Source organism: Castanea sativa, chromosome 11 (genome assembly GCF_040712315.1).
Source record: "Castanea sativa cultivar Marrone di Chiusa Pesio chromosome 11, ASM4071231v1".
NCBI classification, from domain to species: domain Eukaryota; kingdom Viridiplantae; phylum Streptophyta; class Magnoliopsida; order Fagales; family Fagaceae; genus Castanea; species Castanea sativa.
The window spans coordinates 40,447,376-40,471,530 of record NC_134023.1 but is presented as its reverse complement, the minus strand read 5'-3'; the positions used below and the strand labels follow the sequence as shown (position 1 = coordinate 40,471,530).

General features: G+C 34.5%; 2 protein-coding genes across 3 annotated transcripts; both read right to left on the bottom strand.

Moving 5' to 3' along the window:
* Window positions 1–2,649: 2,649 nt before the first annotated feature.
* Window positions 2,650–4,166, bottom strand: LOC142615267 (F-box protein CPR1-like). Of its 2 annotated transcripts, XM_075788002.1 has the most exons (2): window positions 3,095–4,166; window positions 2,855–2,994 (listed from the first exon to the last, which is right to left on the bottom strand). In XM_075788002.1, exons 1-2 carry the CDS (start codon window positions 4,158–4,160, stop codon window positions 2,954–2,956), a joined length of 1,107 nt encoding a protein of 368 aa, XP_075644117.1. In that variant the 5' UTR covers window positions 4,161–4,166; the 3' UTR covers window positions 2,855–2,953. The 2 variants fall into 2 exon arrangements, with proteins under 2 accessions (XP_075644116.1, XP_075644117.1); XM_075788001.1 differs by having other exon boundaries at window positions 2,650–4,163.
* A 6,802-nt stretch (window positions 4,167–10,968) lies between these two features.
* On the bottom strand, window positions 10,969–13,386 carry LOC142617491 (F-box/kelch-repeat protein At3g23880-like). The gene is made up of 2 exons (XM_075790374.1): window positions 12,017–13,386; window positions 10,969–11,173 (listed from the first exon to the last, which is right to left on the bottom strand). The coding sequence occupies exon 1, from the start codon at window positions 13,258–13,260 to the stop codon at window positions 12,055–12,057; it is 1,206 nt and encodes a 401-aa protein (XP_075646489.1). The 5' UTR covers window positions 13,261–13,386; the 3' UTR covers window positions 10,969–11,173; window positions 12,017–12,054.
* Window positions 13,387–24,155: the final 10,769 nt, after the last annotated feature.

The following is a 24,155-nucleotide window of genomic DNA, read 5'->3' as shown; positions in this document are numbered from 1 at the left end:
AGAAAATCATATTTAATTGTTTCAACTTCAATCTTGTTAGAATAATAATTAAATAATTGAATTCACCATTTCCTAACAACTTAAGCTTTTGGAAGATGAATTTTATATATATATATATATATATATATATATATATATATATATATATATATATATATATAACTTTTATTCCACAAACAGACTGTATGTTGAGACTAGACTAGTTGATGTCAATGCAAGAAGTTAAATTTAATCCAGAATTTTTCTGAGAAGCCATTCTTTCTTAAAGGTACAAAAATGATTAGCTCCATGACAAGGCAGAACTCTAGGTCATCATCCATCAAAAAACCGTGCAACACATCCAACAGAAAAGCATCAATACACTTGGGGCAACCAAAAAAAAAAAAAAGCTCCAAAAAGACTAGGTTAAGAGTAACGAAAAAAGAAATCACTTGTATGTTTTGATTTTTGTTTCTATCATAACTAATTCTATTGGCAATCAAGCACTTACACGTTTCAAATGTAGTCTTGAGTAAAATATTGGACAGAATGACCATTTTGATTTCAAGATATACGGAGAAACAACTCCAATAACAAACTGACATAAGAGAGACTGGGCTTTTTGAGTGATACTGCCTACAAGTATGCAGTGGACATAAATTGTAACTTCATGGCTCAAACATGGAAGAAAACATACGTGCACAGCCATTGAATTAAAGGTTTGTTAGTTCTGATTATTATAGCTTCAATGGTAGCAAAGTGCCAAGCAAAAATGTCAACAAAAATGTTTGTAAAGGTTCAAGGAGGGGAAAGTGGCTTTAGATTAAACTGGAGCATCAACTGCCAGCTATTCAGGAGCTTAGTTTATTCTGTGAACAGTAGAGTTATCAACCTATTGGAGTGGAGTGCCTGTATCTTTGATGAAACTTTTGGAGTTATGAAAACCAGGTGTTTCAGTTTAGAAGATTGCATCCTGCAATTGGCAAACAAATTTAAGTGGAGTGACTGTGTCTTGGATGAAACTATTGGAGTTATTAAAGCCCGGTGTTTTCAGTTAAGAGGATTGCACAGGAACACGTGAAATTTCCTACAATTGGCAAACAAATTTGAGTGGCTAATTAAAGTTTTACATTATTGACAACCAGTATATAGCTTCAAGAAGAGTACAGAAATTTGGCATCATAATATTTGTATGCATATAACAAACCACTTTATCATGCTACAAGAGTAACAAGACCATATGATCATCAGAAATACCAGCTTTTTTCTCCCAAAAAAAAAAAATTCAGAAATACCAGCTTGACCATACAGACACACCCACCTCTTTTGACCACTAGGTTAGTTTCGTAATAAAATTTCAAATTTTAGGGGAAGCCATTTTTTTTCTCACAGCTACAAGCATGATTAGCACCATAACAAGGCAGAACTGTAGGTCATCATCCATCCAACAACAGTGCAACAAACTCAACAGAAAAGCTTCAAATACACTTAGGATGAAAAAAAAAAAAAAGGATCCAAGAAGTGTAGGCTAAGAGCAACGCGACATAATAAGAAACTACTTCTAAGTCTTGATTTTCATTTTTTTCATAAACTTAATCTATAGGAAAACAAGTACTTACACAATTCAAATTTAATTGAAGTGCCATGATAGACAAAATGACTGTTTTGATTCCAAGATATAAGGAAAAACAGCTCCAATAACAAAATGAGCATGGGCTAATTGAGTGATGCTGCCTACAAGGACGATGGACAATGTACAAGGGAGACTGCTATTTCTCTGATACAGGTTTAGGAATGAATTTATGCATTCTTTTCTTTGTTCAAAGAAAGTAATTTTATACCACGAACTTTAATAGAAATCAGGATGAGTTCCTCTAGCATCAACAAGAAGCGGATTTGTGCTATAGAAAGAGAGTTTGAGAATTAAAATATTTGTCAATATCAAGTTGTTGAAAGTAAAATGGAACCTCTTCCAAAGGGTTTTCAGATATGACTAGTTGATGTCCATGCAAGAAGACAATATGGTCCAAAAATATTCTTGGGATTACATACAACTAAAGTGGTATATGGATGTTTCTTCAACTGAATTTTCTCATAAACAAATTGGGTCACCAAAATCCCACCAATGCTCTGGAGAAAAACAAATGTATGTCACAAGACTCACAACCTAACAGCTCTACATGCCTTTTAAGTTCTACCTCATTTACCAAACAAGTTTAGTGAACAAATCCCTTAGTGGTATAAACCTTAGCATGTTACTTTAGCATAAAGAACAGAATAGTATTGAAAGAAATACAATATTTAAGCACCTAAACATGTGATTGGACCCAGCTAAGCATGAGAAAATAGCATTCCTTATCAAGATACAACTCTTAGAGGCAAGAGAGATTGGATTGCTTATCTTGGAACCAACTCTCTCTCATATAAAGTAGCTTCTTATTGTCAATATTAAGGTTAAATGTAGGACACAAATCAACAAAGACCATGTAGCTTGAACTAAGGAAGTAAGAACACCACCCTGGAATAGCATCGTGCTCACTTTTAGATATTCTTTTATTTTGTTATGTGTTTTTTAGTCAATTCTTCTTTAAATTGAAGTCAGGAGAGCTTTAATCTAGCTCTCCGTAACTCTAAAGGAATAACAATCATCCATACCACAACAACCATTCACGTACAAATATCAAATACTTATTTATAATAGCCACAAAAGGATAATGTAATGTAAACATGGAATAAAAGTCAAGCTTTAGCAATACTATCTAACTATCATGCCAAATACTTAAGGAAAAGGAATAAACAAGGGTTTCACTTCATCCATACCACCATGACTTCAATCTTATATGCTCACCACCAACCCATTAGTAAGATTCCACATTTGTTCCATCAAGTAAAACAAGACTCTCCATGAAAGCGGCTACATATGAAGGATGTTGGATATCGGGGTCCTTCTTCTCTTGTAAAGTTTCGATGTCAATTAAAGCATGCTTATATCCCTGCCCCTCTGCTTGATCATTTCTGTACCAAACCATAAGTGAACCATAATCAGTCAAGGAAATCCAACAAGATACCCTTTCAAATGGTACAACAAAAAGCTTATTCCAAGACTCAACCACACCATAGTCTCCCATCACCCAAATGGAGTACTGGAAGCCAGATTCTTCAAAGAAAGCCAGTTTCCCTCTGAATGATGCGACACATCTTTGAAGGAGCGGTCCATCGATAGAACCATGAGGTAGTGCTAGCTTTTTGAATTTCTCACCATTGACATCAAACGCCATAATATCAGTTTCCATCATGCGATTCTCTTCTTTAACAGATGCCATCCAGTGTAAAGCCCCACTAACAAATGGGATTGGAGAAACCAAATTTTTACAGAAAATTACATCTGTTGTCACCGAAATTTCAACCCTTTTCCACGAATCCGAACTTAACGTGTACATCTCAATCTCAGACGTGGACAAAGAACTACCTGAAGTCCTTACAACCTTATAGTCATTATTCTCGGAACAATAAGCAAATCCGAGCGTAACATGTTTTAGCAATCCTAAGCAAGTAGGAGGCAGCTTCTTGAATCTTCTAATACTGGGGTTCCACAAATAGACAACATTACCGGGTGGATAATCAGCGAGACACAATAAGCCATTGCAGGAACCCACTATTTGGACACACCTAGTAGGAAAATCAAAAGGAATTCCAATCTCAGAAATCCTATCAAACGTGCGGGCCAAAGCCACCATACAGACTTGTCTGTTAATGACACGTGTACTCTCCGACTCTATGTGTATGACACGAGCATTATCGTGATTTATGTTGTTGTTGTTGTTGTTGTTGTTGTTGAGGTGGGTGGAGATGAAATCGGGACTAGCGATTGAGGAGTACAAGGATTTGGAAACACACCTTAATCTCATCACTGATTTCACCGCTAGCTGTCCCAGGATGTTCAGTACGACGTCGTAAGGAAGATGGCTGTTCCTGTGTCGGAGAGTCGGTGGTTCTCTCGTCTCGGACATTTTAGACTCAGAATCAGATTCAGATCGGCTGCTAAACCCACATTGTTGAGGTTCGAAGAACAAATCCAGATCGGTCAAAACAGACTGACTGAGACTACTGGTGTTTTCCATTCTTTGTTGATTAAAAAATAAAAAGTATTTGAGGATACAGGAGACAAGTTCTATAATCATACGAAACTCGTCGAGAAGGGGTGAGTTTCATACATTAAAACACGGGCAAAATGGGCAATTAGCCATAGATATAGAACAATATAGTTAGTAGGCACAGTTTGGAAACTAAATATAATACTAACATCTCGACTCTAAGAGAGTCGATTTTAAAGGCCAAAATCAAGTATCAAAGACTCGATTTTCATGGTCTATCATATCTGATGTGGCATTTTATCCACGTGGACTTTACCTGAAAATCGAGTCTTATAGACTCGATTTACAAACCAAAAAAATTTCAACTGTCACCTCAAAAAAAAAAAAAAAAAATTCAAAAATCCGAAACTCTGGGTTGCGCGGCCTGGTCGGGCGCCTGGGTCGCGCGGCCTGGATCGCGGCCTGGATCGCGACTTGGGTCGCGGCCAGGCGCGAGACCAGGAGCGCGACCCAGGTCGCGACCCAGGCGCGAGACCTGGGTCGCGTTGGGCGCGCGACCTGGATCGCGACCTGGGTCGCGGCCTGGGTCGCGACCTGGGTCTCGCGCCTGGGTCGCCTTGCTGGGTCGACGGCGATGGGCTGTGGTGGCTGAGCTTGTGCAGGAAGCTGATGAACAAATGCATCCATGAAAAAGGAAGGAGAAGGAAAATAAGAAAAAACAAAGGGAAACATATAAATCGAGTGTTAGATACTCGATTTCCAGGTGGAGTCTACGTGGATAAAATGCCACGCTAGATGTGATAGACCATAAAAATCGACTCTTAGAGACTCGATTTTGACCTCTAAAATCGACTCTCTAAGAGTCGAGATGGTAGTATTATATTTAGTTTCCAAACTGTGACTACTAACTATATTCTTCTGTAAATATGGCTAATTGCCCATTTTGGCCTTAAAACACATCACTCAATGTTAAAACTCGCCTTTCGAGGACAATATTTTTAACGTTGTGATATATTTTTAACCACTATAAACTTGTATTCATTCTTTAACGATTGAGTGCAACTACATGCACTCAATCAATAAAGCACTCAATCAATAAAGACTGACTATAAGCTTATAGTGGTTAGCCATTAATGAGCCCCATTCACTTTTAAATACCACCTCCTATAGTATGTGCTTACAATAGGAGGTGGTATTTAAAAGCAGATAGAGCTTGCATGAATGAGATTCATATATTGTAAGTTAAGTGTCACATGCATCCGAAATATTATATACTTTTTTTTATTATAAAAATCATAAATGATCTCAATAGATCACAAATACATTCAATAGCTAAAAGTTCTCATTAAAAAATAAAAAATAAAAAATAAAAAAAAAAGCTAAAAGTTGTGCGAGCATGCTCACTAAGGTGTAAGACAATAACCAACCAAAAAGGGAATCTTATACAATTGTATTGTTGTTTTAAAAAAAAAAAAAACTTTTAATGAGGTTTTTTTTAAAAAAATTATTATAATTTGATAATTACAAGAGGAAAATAAGGATTTGAACTTTAACTTTACGTTAGAAACATTAGAAAGTGTCAACTAGTTAAGTTACAAGGCTCTTGTCTTTACAAAAATATTATAGGCCTAGCCTACCTTAAAAAAAAGAAATATATATAATTTAGGGCCAAGCATGGAACCCATCCAGCTCAAAAACCCGCTAGACATGACCCAAATCGAAGAGCTTTAGGAGAGCTAGGTGGAAGTTTGGGTTGGGTTTGGGTATTTCTCTAATATCTTTTGCGGTTTTTGGGTTGGATTTGGGTTTAACCTGACCCCATCCTTTTTTCTTTTTTTTAACATTGTTGGCAAGCTTGATGTTATATATTTTTATTTCCAATTAAAAAAATTAGTTCCTATTATAAATTTCCCTCTTATTTCCTTTTTCAATTTAAAACCTAACCTAATCACCTCATCTAAGATTTTATCATCTATACTATATATAAAAGGATTCCTCTCTTTCAGTTGGACTTTTATGTGGTTCAAAAATACCCTCATTAATAAATGATAATTTCTTTTAAAAATAAGGTCATAAATATCAAATAACAAATTTCATTTTGAATTATAAAAAAAATCCTAAAATTTAGGATTTTTTCCTTTACGTTTAAAAAAGAAATTACAGTTACAGCTTATCTCTAAATTTTATCATTTTTATTTGTTTGAAAAAAAAATTATTTTTTTAAATTATAATAGATGCAAATTATTAACCTTTACCCAAAAAATAGAAAAGCCTATGAGCACGCGTTCACGCACATGCTCAAAGGCTAGTCTTTTATACTTTCCATATTTTATTTTCAATTCAAATTAATGTTATAGTCACAAACTATTTTACAAAATTTTTACAAACTATTGATGTATCCAACTTCTTATTGGTTTTCATTTAGGCCCACCATTAACATCACTTTTTCATTTACTAATAACCACTCACCACATCAGCCGTTTATAAAAAATTTCATAAAAAAGCTTGTATATTTAGTATTACTCTAAAAGGAAATCTCTTGACATTAATGACCCAACTTATTTGAGAAAATATTTAATAACTTATTAAAAATTTTCCAAATAGAAATGTAAATTTAAATTTAAATTTGAATTTATTTTGCAAATTAAAAAAAAACAACTTAAATTTGAATTTAGATTCTTAATTCCAATGGAAAGATTTAATCTATAGTCACCTCATTAAAGCCTTTGCAATTTTAAGATTCAAATTTAAAATTCAACATTGACTAACCCAATTATATTTGGAAAAACACTGACTTTACCAATTGAACTGAAAATGACTAATTAATTTCCCAACAAAAATCATAGCAAATCCCAGATAATATGTACACACAAAAAAAATACTAATTAACCAAAAAAATCACAGAGGCATGGAGAATGAAAACTTACATGAGCTTAATTTCATAGTGTACTTTCTCAATTAAGGGATTCCACTCACGTGGATTTCCAAATTCAAAAAGTTAAGTATTTACTGAAATGTGCTAGATTAGGAAGTTTACAAAATGATCTAATTAACATACTTCCTATTAAGGGTCTCTGAATTTGAAATTTGATTGCTTACTAGGAGGTACTTAAATTAAGGAGATTATAAAATTTCCTAATGCAAATTCAATATCATTTTCAAACAACTCATTAAAATCCTATATTTTCCATATAGGATTCAAATTCCTAAAATGGATGTCTAAGGAAAGAAACATGCTTTGTCAACTACATTCAACGAATTTCTCAAAAAAAAAAAAAAAACTACATTAGGAAATATAATGAATTATACCCTAAATTATTAAAAAAAGAAAAAGAAAAAAAAGGAGAGACCTGCCTGAGACCTGACCCGAACAACGCTTAGCCTATTTACACACACACACACAATGTGATATGACACAAAGATTTTTCGCAATTACTACTATTATTAAAGCATAAGAAAAAGTGGTATTAATGGATTAGTGGTGTTAGTGATGTTACTCCGAGATCACAAAAATTTATCACCTTGCACTCGGTCCTCGCATATTTCCCACCTTAAAGAGGTGATAAAACCCAAATTTAGAGTCAATTATTATTTTTTAATTTAGTCACAAAAATGAACATTATGCAAACTTTTAAGACAAAAATGATAGTTTTGACAAAAAAAAATTAAGAGTGCAAATTGTAAGGCAAAATTTGCCAAACAGTATAATTCTGAAAAAAATTTAGGCGGATGGCATGCGTTCAAACTTTATTAGTTAATTGGACTCTTTTTTGAAAATCGAGTACAGTAAAATCGACTTTCAGCCAAAATCGCCAAAATCGAGGTTAATATACTCGACTTCCTATCGAAAATTAGCTCTAAGATGGATAAAAAAGGAAGTCGAGTATAGTAAACTCGATTTTGGCTGGAATTTTGGCTGGAAGTCGATTTTGCTGTACTCGATTTCCAAAAAACAGTCTAACTAACTAATAAACTTTGAACGCATGCCATCCGCCTAAAATTTTCCCAATATTATACTATTTGGCAAATTTTGCCCAAATTGTAATCATGGGTATAAGTTAGAGAGGTAAAGTGTAATTTTCCTAAAAAATTTCACCATAAGAGCTAAGAAGTTCATGGCTCGTATTTTCACACACTCATTTTTCAACCCCAAAAGGCTCCAAAATAACACTTTTACCATTTCTGCTATCTTGGCAACCATGAGAACAGCCACTAGAATGCATAAATTAGGATGGTATCCAGGATCCTGCTCTTCTAGGACTAAAACACTAGGTATTGCCTTTTTATTTTTATTTTTATTATTTTTTTTTTAAATGTTAAATGTTTGGGTTAGAAGGTGGGGTTTGATTGAGTTGTCTAAGCTGTTTTTACTCAGGAAGGAAATGATGGACCTACTATTATAATGCATTTGTAGCTCTCTTGAAATCCAGTGGCTATTTTTTCAATTGCATATAGTATTAATGTTAGCATCCTACCCTGATAATATTTATAGCCGTTAACCAAGCAAAAATACTAGAGTATTAACTGGCAATTGATAATTTTTTTTGCAGATATTGGTGTTTGAAAGAAGCATATGTTAGAGCCGTATGAAGCAGACTGGCGTATGGGTTGAACAGAGTGGAGTTTTTGACTTTTTGAGCTGGGAAAAAAGACATTGGGTTAGTTCCTGACATAATATCATGTTTTAAGTCTTGGATCTTGAAGTGTGTCAATCCTGTATAGCATAGGATTGAAATGAGGCATATTTGGAACTTCAACAAGAGTATCTTAATATTAGTATGCACATAACAAACAACATTTTCATGCTGCAAGACCATAAGAACATATAAATACCAGCTTGACCAAGGAGACCCACCCATTTCTTTTAACCACTAGATTAGTTTCACAATAAAATTTTCAAAATTATGAGAAGCCATTCTTTCTTAAAGGTACAAACATGATTAGCTCCATAACAAGGCAGAACTCCAGGTCATCATCCATCAAACAACAATGCAACATATTCAACAGAAAAGCATCAAATACGCTCGGGGCAACAACAAAAAAAAAAAAAAAGCTCCAAGAAGCCTAGGTTAGGAGCAACCAAATAAGCAATCACTTGTATGTCTTGATTTTTGTTTCTATCATAACTTATTCTATTGGCAATCAAGCACTTACACAGTTCAAATGTATTCTGAGTAAAATATTGGGCAAAATGACTATTTTGATTTCAAGATATAAGGACAAACAACTCCAATAACAAACTGACGTAAGAGGGTCTGGGTTAATTGAATGATACTGCTTACAAGTACAGAGTGGACATAACTTGTAAGTTCATGGCTCAAACATGGAAAAGAAAACGTAGGTGCACAGCCATTGAATTAAAGGTTTGTTAGGTCTGATTATTATAGCTTCAATGGCAGCAAAATGCCAAGCAAAAATGTCAACAGAAATGCTTGTAAAGGTGCAAGGAGGGGGAGTGGCTTGAGATTAAATCGGAGCATCAACTGCCAGCTATTCTGGAGCTTAGTTTATTCTGTGAACAGTAGATTTATCAAAATATTGGAGTGGACTGGAGTGGTTGTATCTTTGAAGAAACTTTTGGAGTTATCAAAACCAGGTGTTTCAGTTAAAATGATTGCATCCTGCAATTGGCAAACAAATAAAAGTGGAGTGGCTGTATCTTTGATGAAACTACTGGAGTTACTAAAGCCAGGTGTTTTCAGTTAAGAAGATTGCACAGGAATACATGAAATTTCTTACAATTGAGTGGCTAATTAAAGTTCTACATTATTGACAACCAGAATATAGCTTCAAGGAGAGTACAGAAATTTGGCATCATAATATATGTATGAATATAACAAACCACTTTTTCATGCTACAAGAGTAACAAGACCATAAGATCATTAAAAAAAAAAACAGCTTTTTTCTCCAACAAAAAAAAAAAAAAACAAAAAAAATCAGAAATACCAGCTTGACCAAACAGACTCACCCACTTCTATTGAGTTTTGACCTCTAGGTTAGTTTCATAATAAAATTTTGAGTTTCAGAGAAGCCTTTTTTTCTCACAGCTATAAGCATTATGATTAGCTCCATAACAAGGCAGTACACTAGTATGTCATTGCTGCCTACAAGTATGCAGTGGGACATGAACATTTAATGTCATTGCTCCAACATGAAAGAAATGATACATTGTACAGTTAGTGGATTAAAGGGTTTTTATGGCTGTTACTAAGTAGCCTGCTTAGGGTTGATTGTTACAAGCTTCTTAAGTAGATGCGAGTCAAAATGTCAATAAAAAGGTCTGTAAAGGTGCAAGGAGGGGGAGTGATTTGAACAGTAATTTAAGTAGAGTGGCTATATCTTTGATGAAACTATTAAAGTTATCAAAACCAGATGTTTCAGTTAAGAAATTTCACAGGAACACAGGAAATTTCCTACAATTTCTTAATCGGTTGCTGACAATAGGATAGATGGTAATTTAAGGGCTGGAACTGTAAAAGGGTTTTGAGATTTTATATGAACACAATAGCAGGGTTTGTAGGACAGAAGTCTGTCAAATTGTGCAGAAACAAGTCATAACAAATTTCTGGACAGCAGCAGAGGCTTTAAAATAGAGTGGTTTAAGGAGCTAATCAAAAGCTAAGGCACACATCATAAGGAAAGTTCGAACAAATAAGACCTAAGTTTGTTTTAAATCTTAAAAGAGGCTTGACAAGGTAAAACTTTGAGTTTTTCAATAAGTTTGGGCAATACTTGTAAATGATATTAGTCAACTGTAACAGTATAGAAAGAACAGCATGAGTAAGGATACATCAAACCATTTGTTCTTTAAGAAAAATTTACAGCATCAGTAAAGTCGTAGAAAGAAAGGGATAGGAGAAAAGGAGGGTGGGGGGAAGCAGACTATAGCAGACATCCTATTGAGGAGCCATTGACCAAAAAAGGAACTTCAGCTATTCTCAACAGCTGCAAAAGTGCAGTTATTTCTTTTTCACCAAATACACCATTTTAGGCAGTGCGGTATAAGTATAACCATTCCAAATCCCATTATTGTTGTGCCTTCTGCACCTTCCTTCCTATCATCCTAATATCCCAACAACCTACTTAGTCAGTAGATGAACCTGAAACAAGGAAACAGTTGCAGCCATAACCAAATTATAACCAAACACTGCAGCAACAGCTATCAACATTTTCTCTCCATTGCCCTTGGACATACAACAGCAGTCTATACCAACAACTAAGAAAAGGAAGACACTAACTCTACATGCCTTTTAAGTTCTACCTCATTTGCCAAACAAGTTTAATGAACAAATCCCTTAGTAGTATAAACCTTAGCATATTATTTAGTATAAAGAACACAATAGCATTGAAAGAAACACAATATTTAAGCACTTAAACAAGTTGATGCACATCCGCTGACGATAAACTTGTGATTGGACCCAGCTAAGCATGAGAAAATAGCATTCCATATCAAGATACAACTAGGCAAGAGAGATAGGATTGCTTATCTTGGAATCAACTCTCTCTCATATAAAGTAGCTTCTTATTATCTATATTAAGGTTAAATGCAGTACACAAACCAACAAAGACCATGTAGCTTGAACTAAGGAAGTAAGAACATGACCTTGGAATGGCATTGTGCTCGCTAGACAAGCACTTGCCTACTCCTTTTAAACATTCTCACTTTTAGATATTCTTTTATTTAGTTATGCTTTTTCAGTCAATTCTTCTTTAAATTGAAGTTAGAAGAGCTATAATCTAGCTCTTCGTAACTCTAAAGGAATAACAATCATCCATACCACAACAACCATTCACATACAAATATCAAATACTTATTTATAATAGCCACAAAAGGATAATGTAATGTAAACATGGAATAAAAGTCAAGCTTTAGCAATACTATCTAACTATCATGCCAACTACTAAAGAAAAAGGAATAAACAAGGGTTTCACTTCATCCATACCACCATGACTTCAATCTTATATGCTCACCACCAACCCGTTAGTAAGATTCCACATTTGTTCCATCAAGTAAAACAAGGCTCTCCATGAAAGTAGTTATATATGAAGGATGTTGGATATCAGGATCCTTCTTCTCTTGTAGAGTTTCAATGTCAATTAAAGCATGCTTAAATCCTTGCCTCTCTCCTGGATCATTTCTGTAGCAAACCATAAGTGAACCATAATCGATCAAGGAAATCCAACAAGCCACCCTTTCAGATGGTACAACAAAAAGTTTCTTCCAAGACTCAACCACACCATACTCCCTCAATGCCCATATTGAGAATTGAAAGCCAGGCCGTTGTTCACTATGTTCACTTGTAATAAAAGCCAGTTTCCCCTTGAATGATGAAAGACATCTTTGAAGGGTCTTGGTAGAACCATTAGGCAGTTCTAGCTTTCTGAATTTCTCACTATTGACATCAAATGACATAATCATATTTTTACCCTTGCGATTTTCTTCTCCTTCTACTACAAATGCCAACCAGTGTAAAGCACCACTAACCAATGGAGCTGGCGAAAGATCATTTGGACAATTCACTACACTGGTTGTGAACTCGATTCCAACCCTTCTCCATGAATCCGAACTTAATGTGTACACCTCAACCTCAGGCAGAGGCAGAGGCAGAGCTAGAGGTAGAGGCAGAGCTAGAGCTAGAAAGAAACTAAAAAATGAAATCCTCACAACCTTGTAGTCATTGTTCTGGGAATGATAAGCAAATCCGAGTTTAACAAACCTTAACTGTGGTAAGCAAGTATGAGGCAATTTCTTGAATTTTCTAATACTGGGGTTCCACAAATATATATCATTAGCGCAAGTGAAGCTGCCATAATTAGCGAGACACAATAAGCCATTGCAAGAACCCACTATTTGGAAACAAGCACTAGGAAAATCAAAAGGAACTCCAATCTCAGAAATCCTATCAAACGTGCGGTCCAAAGCCACCGTACAGACAGGTCTGTTAGTGTTGGAAGAAGAGTTAGTGTCTCTTACTGATGGCATGTGTATGACACAACCATTACCGTGATTTTTGTTGTGATTAAGGTGGGTGGAGATGAAATAAGGGGTGGTGATTGAGGAGTCCCAGGATTTGCAAACGCACCTGAATCTTGTCACTGATTTCCCCGGCAGTCTAGCCAGGATGTTCAGTACGATGTCAAACGGTAGTTGGTTCTTCCTGTGTCGGAGTTTTGTCATTTGGGACATTTAGAAACGAGATACGCTCAGAGAGAGAGAGAGGAACTAAACAGAATGAGAGAGACTGGTGTTCTCTGTTTCCTATGAGAAGAGACATAGAGTTTCATTTAAAACTCGCCTCTCGCAAAAAAAAGAAAACAAAAAACAAAAAAACAAGAGTACTTATGTGGTGTACGGAGTAAAAACTTGGGTTAAAGTCTTCACGATAGAATTTTATACACTTATACCATTAGATTATAAGAACAATTGTATCAGTTGGTGTATAAGTATGTATAATAAAAGAAATGCTTAAATTTACACATTTTTTATCAAAAACAGCCCACATCAGCTTGTGTATAACTGTTTATATTTTACATTCTCCTTCAAATTGCTACAGTACCGTGTAAATTTACACGAGTACTGTAGCATGTATATTTGATTTTTTAATTATTTTTTCTCTCTCTTCCTACTGACTCTCACCTCCCTCTCTCTCTCTCTCTCTCGTAGACACAGCATAGTTCTCTCTCTCTCATCTCATCCTTTTTTCTTCCTCTAGCCGTCGGAGAAGAATGGGTTTAGGTGTTGGTGAGGCTCGACGGAGAAGATGCTCGCCGGAGAAAACACAGTGAGGCTCGACGGAGAAGACGCTCACCGAAGAAGACGCAGCGACGCTCGACGGAGAAGACGCAGGCTGACGGAGAAGAAGCTCGCCGGAGAAGACGCTCGCCGGAGAAGATGCTCGCTGGAGAAGACCCAGTGGGGAGGAAAATAAATAATAAAAAATATAAAAGAAAGAATATTTTATTAAATAAATGTGTAAAATAGATAAACTGATGTGGGTGTTTTGTAAAAGTAGAGGTGTAAAATAGAAAAAGTAGGTTTTTTCGTGTAAAATAGACAAAAATTATAAGCGAGTTGATGTGGTTGCTCTTAATAGACTAACAATTTTATATTGTGAAAAAGAAAAAAAAAAGTTTCAAGAAGCATATGAAACTCGAGAAGGGATAGAGTTTCATTAAAACACGTAAAAGACAATTAAAATCAAACAAAAATTCCTAACAAAATTAAAATCTCAGTTAATAGCAGAAAAATTATTTAATAAAATCTAATGTTCATCTGCCAAGAGAGACTATATATCTCTTGTAACCGAAAAAAAGAAAAAAAAGAAAAAGAAAAAACAATTTCACTCTATCTTTCCTTATTAATTCTCGAATAAATTAAATCCCAATTTTTTTCTCTCACTTCTCACTTTTTATTATTATTATGGTGAAAATACACTTTTGATCCTTATATTCTAGGTTAATTATTATTTTGGTCTCTAAATTGATTTTGCTACTAATATAGTCCCTAAAAAAGTAAATCAATTCTATTTTGGTCCCTACCTTTAACCCACTAACATAAAAGTTCTACGTGACAGACGAAATACACAGATAACATGTTAAATGCTAATATGACTAATAAAATAATAAAAAAAATACCACGTCTGCATCCATGTAGCATCTATTTTAAAAAAAATAATTTCTCAATTTTAAAAAAATTAAAAAACATAAAAATACATAGATTCAGATTTGAAAAGAAAAAATCAAAAGAAGATGATCCCAAATCTCACAAGAAGCTAAGAACACAAACCCATATCACAAAGAACACAAAAATGTAAACTATAAAACAATAATAATTTTTTTTTTAAAAAGTAAATAATTTCTTGTAAAAAGCCAATAGGAATCTCACACTTCACTCCTTTATCTTTTTAATTCAAACCCATCAAATCCCAAAAAACTCTCTGATCTCAAATTCTCTTTCTCTTCACCGTTAGGGTTGGAGCTTACTGCTCGGCCTTCTTCTCCACCACGCACCACCGTAGCTCCAAGACTGAAGGTAAAAACTCTCTTCCCTCTTTAATTCTCTCGGTCTGAACCACTCTCTCTCTTCGAAATGCACGAGGTGGTGGGAACTTGGTGAAGCTACATCTAATGTCTTATGAAGCTACACCGAATGTTTTAGTTTCTTGATTTGGGAACTCGGTGGTGGTGGATGGGTTGATCAGTGGGTGAGGTTGAGATCAGCGGTGGTGGTGATAGATGGGTTGGTTGGTTTGATGGGTTTGATTTGGTTTGGTTTCATATGGATTTGATGAGTTTGATATGGTTTTGGTTTCATGTGGGTATGATTGGTTGATCAGTTTTGATTTTTTTTTTTTTCATATGGGTTTGATTGGTTTAATCTTAGATTGATGGCTTCCGTATTGGTTTTGGTTGATCGGTTTGCTGGGTTTCAAGAACATGAACAGTCATGTTTTGGGAAGAATGGTAAGAACATATTCTGGGTTTCCATGGGGTTGGGTTTTTCTGGCAATGGTGGTATGGGTTTGATCGGTGATGGTGGTGGGGTCTGCTGATTTATATGTTTTTCTGGGCTTCTTCTGTGTTTGTTTCTTGGATTTATGGGTTTGATTTACTAGAGGTTTCAATGTTGATTGTGTTAGGATTTTCTGTGTTGAGATTGATTATGAGTGTTGGCCAGTTGGGTTTGTCTTGATTCGCTGAAGAACACAAAGTACATGTTCTGGGGAAGAAGAAGAAATGTTTTTCCAAAGAAATAATGAAAAGCAAAAAAAAAAAATCAATTAAGGTTTTAAAAAATAATTTATTTCATTATTTTGTTTTTTAATTTTCTGAGATGGCTTTTTTTACTTTAAAAATGCTGACGTGGATGCTGATGTGGGGAGAAAATGGCCCATTAGCCCTAACGGTTGAAGAATATAGTTAGTAAGCACTTGTTTGGAAGAATATGTAATAGTAACATCTCGACTCTTATAGAGTCGATTTTCAGCCTATAAATCGACTCTTACATACTCGATTTACATGTTGTGATTAGATCTGATGTGGCGCATTTCCACGTGGCGGCCACCTGGAAATCGACTCTCTAAGAGTCGATTTATATGCGAAGAATTAAATACTATTATATGCTGCCAGCTGGATGAACGGGAACTCCAAGTAGAAATCGAGTCTCATAGACTCGGTTTTTATAAAGGAAAATCGAGTCTTAGAGACTCGATTTTCAATGGTTGGTCCCCTTTCTGCCACGTGGTTAGGGCAGCTTCTTTTTATCATACCATACTTATTTTTTGGGTTCTGCCGTTTGCCACACCTAAAAACCCAGCAACTCTCTCTTCCTCTCTCACTCTCTCTCTCTCACTCTCATAGAAAACTTCAAATCAAACTCACCCTCCATTTACACATTCTCATGTCAAGTAAGGTTTTTATACACTCTCTCTAGTTGTTAGTTTTTTTTTTTTTTGAATAGTTGTTAGTTACATAAATGTAATGTTAGGGTTTTTTTATGGGTAATTGTTAGTTACATATATGTAATGTTAGGTTTTTTATGGGTATGTATCATTAGTTTTTTTTGTTTGGTTGGTAATTTTTCTTTATATTTTTTATAGAATGATTTGAATATTTGTGCATTTAGTTTTTTTTTTTTTTTTTAAATTTGAGTATGATTAATGAATTTTTTTTTTTGTTTAGGAACAAATGGTAATGATTAAGTATATATGTTAATGTGGGGTTTGTAGATGCATATGATGTAACAAGTTAGTGTATATATGCTAGGCTTTTTTTATTTTTTTTATAAGAAGTAAAAAATATTTAAGATATAAATCGAGTGTTAGGCTTTTATCATGGCTATTTTGTTGTTGTTTGGTTTAATATTTGTTATTATCTTTTTGTTAGAATGATTTGAAATTTTGTAGTGGGGGTAAGTGTTGTCTTTAGTTTTTTTATTTGTTTGAGTATGAAATAATAATGATTGAGTGTGTTTGTATGTGATGTGGAGTGAGTATATGCAAATGTGGGGTGTGTTGGATGTAAGAAGTTGTAATTTTCCTACTTTGAGTACATAAAAATGTTTTGTAATTGTGTTAAAATATGTCACTAACATATTACCCTTGACTAATAGGTTCACAATCTCTGAAGAATATTGACATAAATGTATACTACGGTGGTCCCCTTTTCAATCCTGAACAGATTGATGGATTCCCATTTCAAGGGCCGAGTATCGAATGCTATTACATGTTGATACGTCGTAAGTTGAAGACATTAAATGATTTGAAGATGAAGATAATGAAAGAATTGAGTTTGAGCCCTACTTGTTATGACATAAATATTATTTATCGTTACCCACAAGAAGTCCTTCATGAGCGGATAAATTACAAGTACATGGTGATCAAAGAAGATAAACATGTAAAGGTCATGTTTAATAGAATCCATAAAATGCCCCAAGTAAATGCTGCTGAGTTGTACGTAAGTTCCGAGCCGCTTGCAGAAGTTGATGTCGAGGAGTTGCAGCAACAAACAACTACATCTTTGCAATTAGACGATGGATGCACTACAATGGGAGGTTACACATTCCCATCTCAAGATTATGTTGCCAATACTAGTGAAACACTTCAACCTCAAGAGACATATTTAGGGGTGGAGGACGAAGATCATTTTGTGAATAATGATGAAAATCTCGATGATATGGATGAGTATGAAGAGAGGATTGAGCGAGGCGACTTTGAGAAGGATGTGGATGACCATGAACTTGCTTCCAATTTTGAAGAGGAAAATATGGAGTGCCATGATGAAGGTGATGCAGACGATGATATTGGTGTCCAGCATGTTACAAATACAACCACTGCCTACACACCTCCTGCCCAGTCATTCTCCGCAAATACTTGGGAAAATATGGTTGATCCTTCTGTTGGTATACCAGTGAGAATTTACTATTTTCTTTAACCAAGCTTACATACGCGATTGATGCTGCTTCATGACTCTCGTAATGATGATGGAATCAAGAGCTTTTTCCAAGAGGTTCATGAGCTTTATATAAAGGTAAATTATAACTTTTAACTTTTCTAGTAAATTATTTTTCTTGCATACTAGTTCTTTAGCATATGACATGTTCTTTTTGGTAGATTGAATCTCCTTGACAATGATGATCATCAGGCTGAGCAGTTATTCTTGTCCTTTCCCATGTTATGAGTTTATTCTGTTAAGATTCTATGACTTTCATGAGGCTACTTATCAAAAAAAAAAACTTTATCCTGAGGCTTTAGGATGTTAGAGATGTACTGCCAAATGGGATGTAGTCACTTCCTGGTGTACATTCTGTATTTACTGAATGTAGAATCAATAGTGAAATTTTGATCAGTAGCCACTTTCTACACTTTCATGAAAGAGCCACATCTACTAGGAAAATATGTGCTTATTATGGTATTTGTCAATAAGGTGCCAATGTTGGTCCTAATATCAGAGTCATTGGTTTTGTGAAGATTATGAAGCCTAAAATTGCTCAGAACCAAAAAGAGCATCTTAAGACATAAAAAATCGTGGACTCACTTAAGTGAAATTAACAAGTGCAGCTTCTATCGAAAAATTGCAAATGCGATGATTTGGTTGTTGTCTCTCTTGCAAAGACCTTAACCTGCATTCCTTATCTTTCCTCTTTTCCAACTTGTGCACATAGTATGCTTGCATTTTGTTTCTTTTATCTACTGCTATTGATAATTTTTAATTCAACTCCTTATTCGAACAGGCAAACAGGTGGTACCTTGGCTGAATGCTGTTCAAACCATTAGAAAACCTACCGCAAATACCTATGATTATGTTGATTGCTATCATTTTGATGGTCAATTCCCTTCTTTGAAGTATATAGCAGGCGCCAAATTAAATAATGTTGGGCCTTATGCATGCTTCATGACTATAGACCGATCAATGCCAATCAGAGTTTTTCTAATAGATTCTGACATTTCATCATTCTCTTATAGTATTTATGTGATGAAGGGTGTACAAAGATAGTTTTATTTAAGTTTAAAAGTCTAGTAAGGTAATTAGGTTTTAGTATTTTATTTAATTTCATAGGGTTAAGGGTATTTGCCTAATTCAATAATTGGGCTTTGGCCCAAGTGAATTAGAGTTAGGGTTTAGTCTTAGTAGTCTCTCTATATATTATTAGTATTTTATTTGATTTCCTAGAGTCTTAGTAGTCTATATTTTATTTATGAACATTAATAAGTTGTTTCTAAAATCAATTTATAACCACACTTTTTTTTTTGACAAGTCAGTAATTCCATTAAGAAGATATTAAGTACAAATCAGCAAAGCATCAGCTTTGATGTACTAAACACAAACACTTAATTAACCCCTCAAACTAAGTTCTAAAAGAGAACTACACAATTAGCCAGTACACCTATCCATGCCAAACTTATGCTTTCTACCAAGCTAGAGCCCTAGACTTCCTTCACCTGGCCTCCATAAGTGACCTCTTCTCAGTCAGCCGCCTCAAGATATCAGAACCCAGCAACATATCCTCCCCTTCCTCCGCTCTTGTTGCTGGCCAACCCCTCTTTGTTCCTATTTCATGCTCTTGTAACTCCATTAACACCACCACTAACTTATCCTATGCCAATCTCTTATATGTAATCAAACCAAATGACACATTCTACATTGTTTCCACCTTTAAGTTTATGAACCTCACAACCTACTTTTCTGTTGAGCTTGTCAACCCCACTCTAGTCCCTACCAACCTTTCTATTGGTGTTACTGTCCTTTTTCCTATCTTTTGCAAGTGTCCTAACACGACCCAGGTGCAAAACAGAGTCAAATATCTGATATCCTATGTGTTCCAACCTTTTGATAACTTATCATCAGTTGCTTCAAGGTTTAATGTTTCACAACAATCTATAATTGATGTTAATGGAAACAACTTTTAGCCTTTCAATACCATATTCATTCCATTGCTAAGGTTTTCGTAAGTATTATGTTAAAAGTTATGTCATCATGATCCATTTCTTTAGGGTCTAATCTACTCATCATACCAAAGCTATGAAGTATAAACCATAAGATGCCCATAGAAAGGACATCATTCTATTATTATGTACCATATTGATTGCAGAATAATACATCCTGTTAAAAATGCTAATGAAGATATTATGAGAGAGTTTCAAATCTTGAACCATAACCAAAAACTGATGTAAGTTCCATAAATAAAAAAATAAAAAAAATTGGAGTGGCCTTTGTAAGTTCTTAACCCAGGAATGTGCAAACCATCATTCCGTGATGATCCATGAATGCATTTTTCCATCAACCTTTTTATTGTATCATATTTGAAGGTGCACATGTTCCACATTAACTAGTCTTCCAATGACAATGTCAATCATGCAATAATTGTAAACAGAAATTTGTGAACAACATATTACTCTCAAAGACAATCAGTTCAATCATGATTTTCAAACAAAAACCACTAACCCACATAAAAAAATCACACACTTAAGAAGAAAAACATACCTGCTTACTGAGTGAGAGTGGAGAGAGTGCTTGAGAGTGGAGACTATGGCAGGCCGAGTGACAGCTCAAGGGGCGAGTCAAAGGGTGGAGAGCCGTGACAGCTGCGAGTGAGAAGGTGGACAGAGGCGCGAGAGGGAGAGTGAAGAGGCGCGAGAGGGAGAGTGAGTGACAGAGAGTGGCTCTGGTCTGCGATAGTGAGAGGGTGAGTGACAGAGAGTGGAGAGAGGCGCGAGAGAGAGAGTCTGTGCGAGAGGCTGGACTTGGGTTAATCTGAAAAACCCCTATTATAAATCGATCCTCAAACACTCGATTTCCAGGTGGTTCAAGTGACATGTACACGTCACCTGGAAACCGAGTATTTAAGAGTCGATATATAAATCGACTCTTAAAAACTCGATTTCCAGGTGGCCGCCACGTGGAAAATCGCCACATCAGATCTGATCAACCCACAAAAATCGACTATCTAAGAGACGATTTGTAGCCTCAAAATCGACTCTCTAAGAGTCGAGATGCTAGTATTCTATAAACTTCTGAAACAGTGCCTACTAACTATATTCTTCAGCCGTTAGGGCTATTTGCCCATTTTGGCCCTGATGTGGTATTTTTATTATTATTTTATTAGCAGCGTAAGCATCTAACATGCCATCTGTGTACTCCATCTGTCACGTAGGGCTTTTCTGTTAGTGGGTTAACGGCAAGGACTAAAATAAAATTGATTTTTTTTTTTTAGGGACTACATTAGTAGCAAAATTAATTTAGGGACCAAAATGATAATCAACCTAAAATATAAGGACCAAAAGTGTATTTTTGCCTATTATTATTTATAATTCAATAAAACTCATAGGGAAGAAAATAGATTTATGAATGGAATCAAATATGTAGTATTTAGAGATAGAAGTATTTGGTTATTGGGTAAAAATCAATATACTTCTAATGTCGAATTGGGATAAATTAGGACAGAAATAAAGCATTGGGTTGAACATTTCTTTAGCGACAAACTAATAGCAATAAGTTCTTGATGGAAAAAAAAATGTGAATGAAAGATCCCACTGAATTGAATTGGGTCCATGAATCTAAGAAATAGTGAGAATTCTTAATCTCTCTCAATATCTCTCTAAATTTGAAAATCTAGGATTTGAATTGATGCCCTTTCATTGAGTCCTCCTAAATTGCATTGAATTTATTTTAAGGATTTCATTTCAATTTAAATTTGGTTATTCACCATGTACGAGGATCCCTGCTAAACACTATGGTTGAATGGCTAAAGCGGCCAACTCATAATTAGTAAATTCGTAGTAGTTACACTAATGTCGATGAGGGATTTGAATCTTGGTCATTTTTTATTCTATGGAGATATAATGTATGTGAGCCAACCCTGCTTTGATCTTCATGTTAGCTTCTATTTACTATCCTTTTCTTTTATTTATTTAATTTTTTTGTTCTTCTTAGCTCTTATACTCTTGTTTTAGTCCCACTTAAAGTTTTTGGGCCCAAAATTTGTTGAGCCATTCCTCGTAGTATTAATGGTGCTATAAGTGATGCCCAGGTGAAAGTGATGTTACTCCGAGATGACATAAATTTCTTACCCTGCACTCCTCACGAATTATTCCCACCCTAAAGAGGTCACTAAACCAAAATTTAGAGCCAAAAAAAAAAAAGTTTCAAAAATGAACTTAATGCAAACTTTAGAGACAAAACGGATATTTTTGCCGAAAAATAAAAGTACAATAGAAATAAAATAAGATATTGAACCTTACAACATTTTCATGAAAGTTTATATAATTAAATAATATTATCAATTTAGGTCCAACTTCTCCATTTTTACTAGCATATGAGGACTTAACTCATGGTAGCCCCATCATGGGTTTTTAAGGTTTTGAAAGGAAACATGGAAGTATGATGGAAGAAAAGTTAGAGAATTTTTTTTCTTACAATTCTAGATAGACCTCTTTTCTCATATATATATATATATATATATATATATATATATATATATATATTTCCTAACCTACACAGATCTTGTATCAAGGAGAGGATTTTGAAAATTACTTGGGAAAATTTTAATTCAAACAAACATACTTTATCAATGGATTTAACAGCTCTTTTAGTTATATTTTTTAATATATAAACATATTTTATATTTAAGTTGTACAAAACATTAATGACACTCAAACTTAAATTCTTACCAATAAAAAAAAATAAAAAAAAGGTGCTGCACATGGTGCCAATAAGTCTAGTTTATATTATCTATATCTATATAATAACTAATAGCCAAAACGTTTGATTTTTTGTTGACCGTTTCTCAATGCGCCTCATGGCTGCATAAATTTATGCCACGTATACATTTAAAAATACTGAACAACTGTGCCTTTTTCTTTTAACCTTTAAGTTTTAGTATCTACTCACCTTTTCACATAAAATGTATATATTAAAAAAAAAAACTGTCATTAAGAAGAAAAGCTTTTGATAAGGCATAGAGAAGAGAATGTGAAATAGCATTCGTAAGGTGTATAAAAAGGGAGCGTTTGCACACCCATTTGCCAATGAATATGAAAATGGCGGAGGGGAAGGACCAAGATATGATTGGTTTCCTCTTCAATGAGGATCTCCACCAAGAATGAAACAGTGAGGTCATGTAGTTTTTCCAAGGAATAATGGCCTTAGGAATGAAGGTGGAGGTAGACACCCACGTAGAAGACAAGGAATGAAAACAGTAGGTTTGGCTATGATAGGAATGGCCAAGATAGTGAAAGAGTAGGGTTCAAACCATATGGAGAAAGGCAACATTACAACGATCCAATTAGGCCACTAGAAGGTGTCAATGCTAATGATAGATATAGAGATAGGGTCGATCAAATACTAGATTATCTTGATTAAAAAAAAATAAATTTCCCTACATTTCGCAGATGTAATAGGCCCGTGTGTAGAGTTTCCTAGGGGATATAAAGTTGCAGAATTCTCTATTTCTTTTAGAGATGACGGAAAAACATCAATTTACATATTTTAATTCTTTAACAAAAGAAAAAAAAAATGACTTAGAAATAGCAATTTTGGACAAGACTCACATATTTCTTGTGTTTCTAAGAAAGTTGAAAGAGAAGAAGTTGAGAAGAAGTTACCAAATAAATATGAAATACTATTTATATACTCAAAGGATTATGACTCTTTTACAAATACATTCATTCAATATGCACATTTTCGGTCAATAGGTACATTTTCGGTCAATAAACACATTTTCATTCAATAGGTATATTTTTTGTCAATATGTACATGTTCATTCAATAGCATAGTTATTAAACCCGGACCGAAGGTTGACCCAGTCTATGAGTCGGGTCACTGGGTCACTGATTCAACCAGTGGGTCAACGGTCGAACTACATGGTCAAATAAAAAGATTCTAAAAATTATATATATATATATATATATATATATATAAGTTTGAGAAATCATAACATGAATATGTAAATTAACACAAAAAAGGCATATGCCTAAATTAATAGCATTATAAATTCTATAAAATTCACAAGCAAAATAAATGAATGTCATAAGATTGCAATAAAGTTTTTGCTAAATAAAATTTTATTACATGTCTTTAAATTCA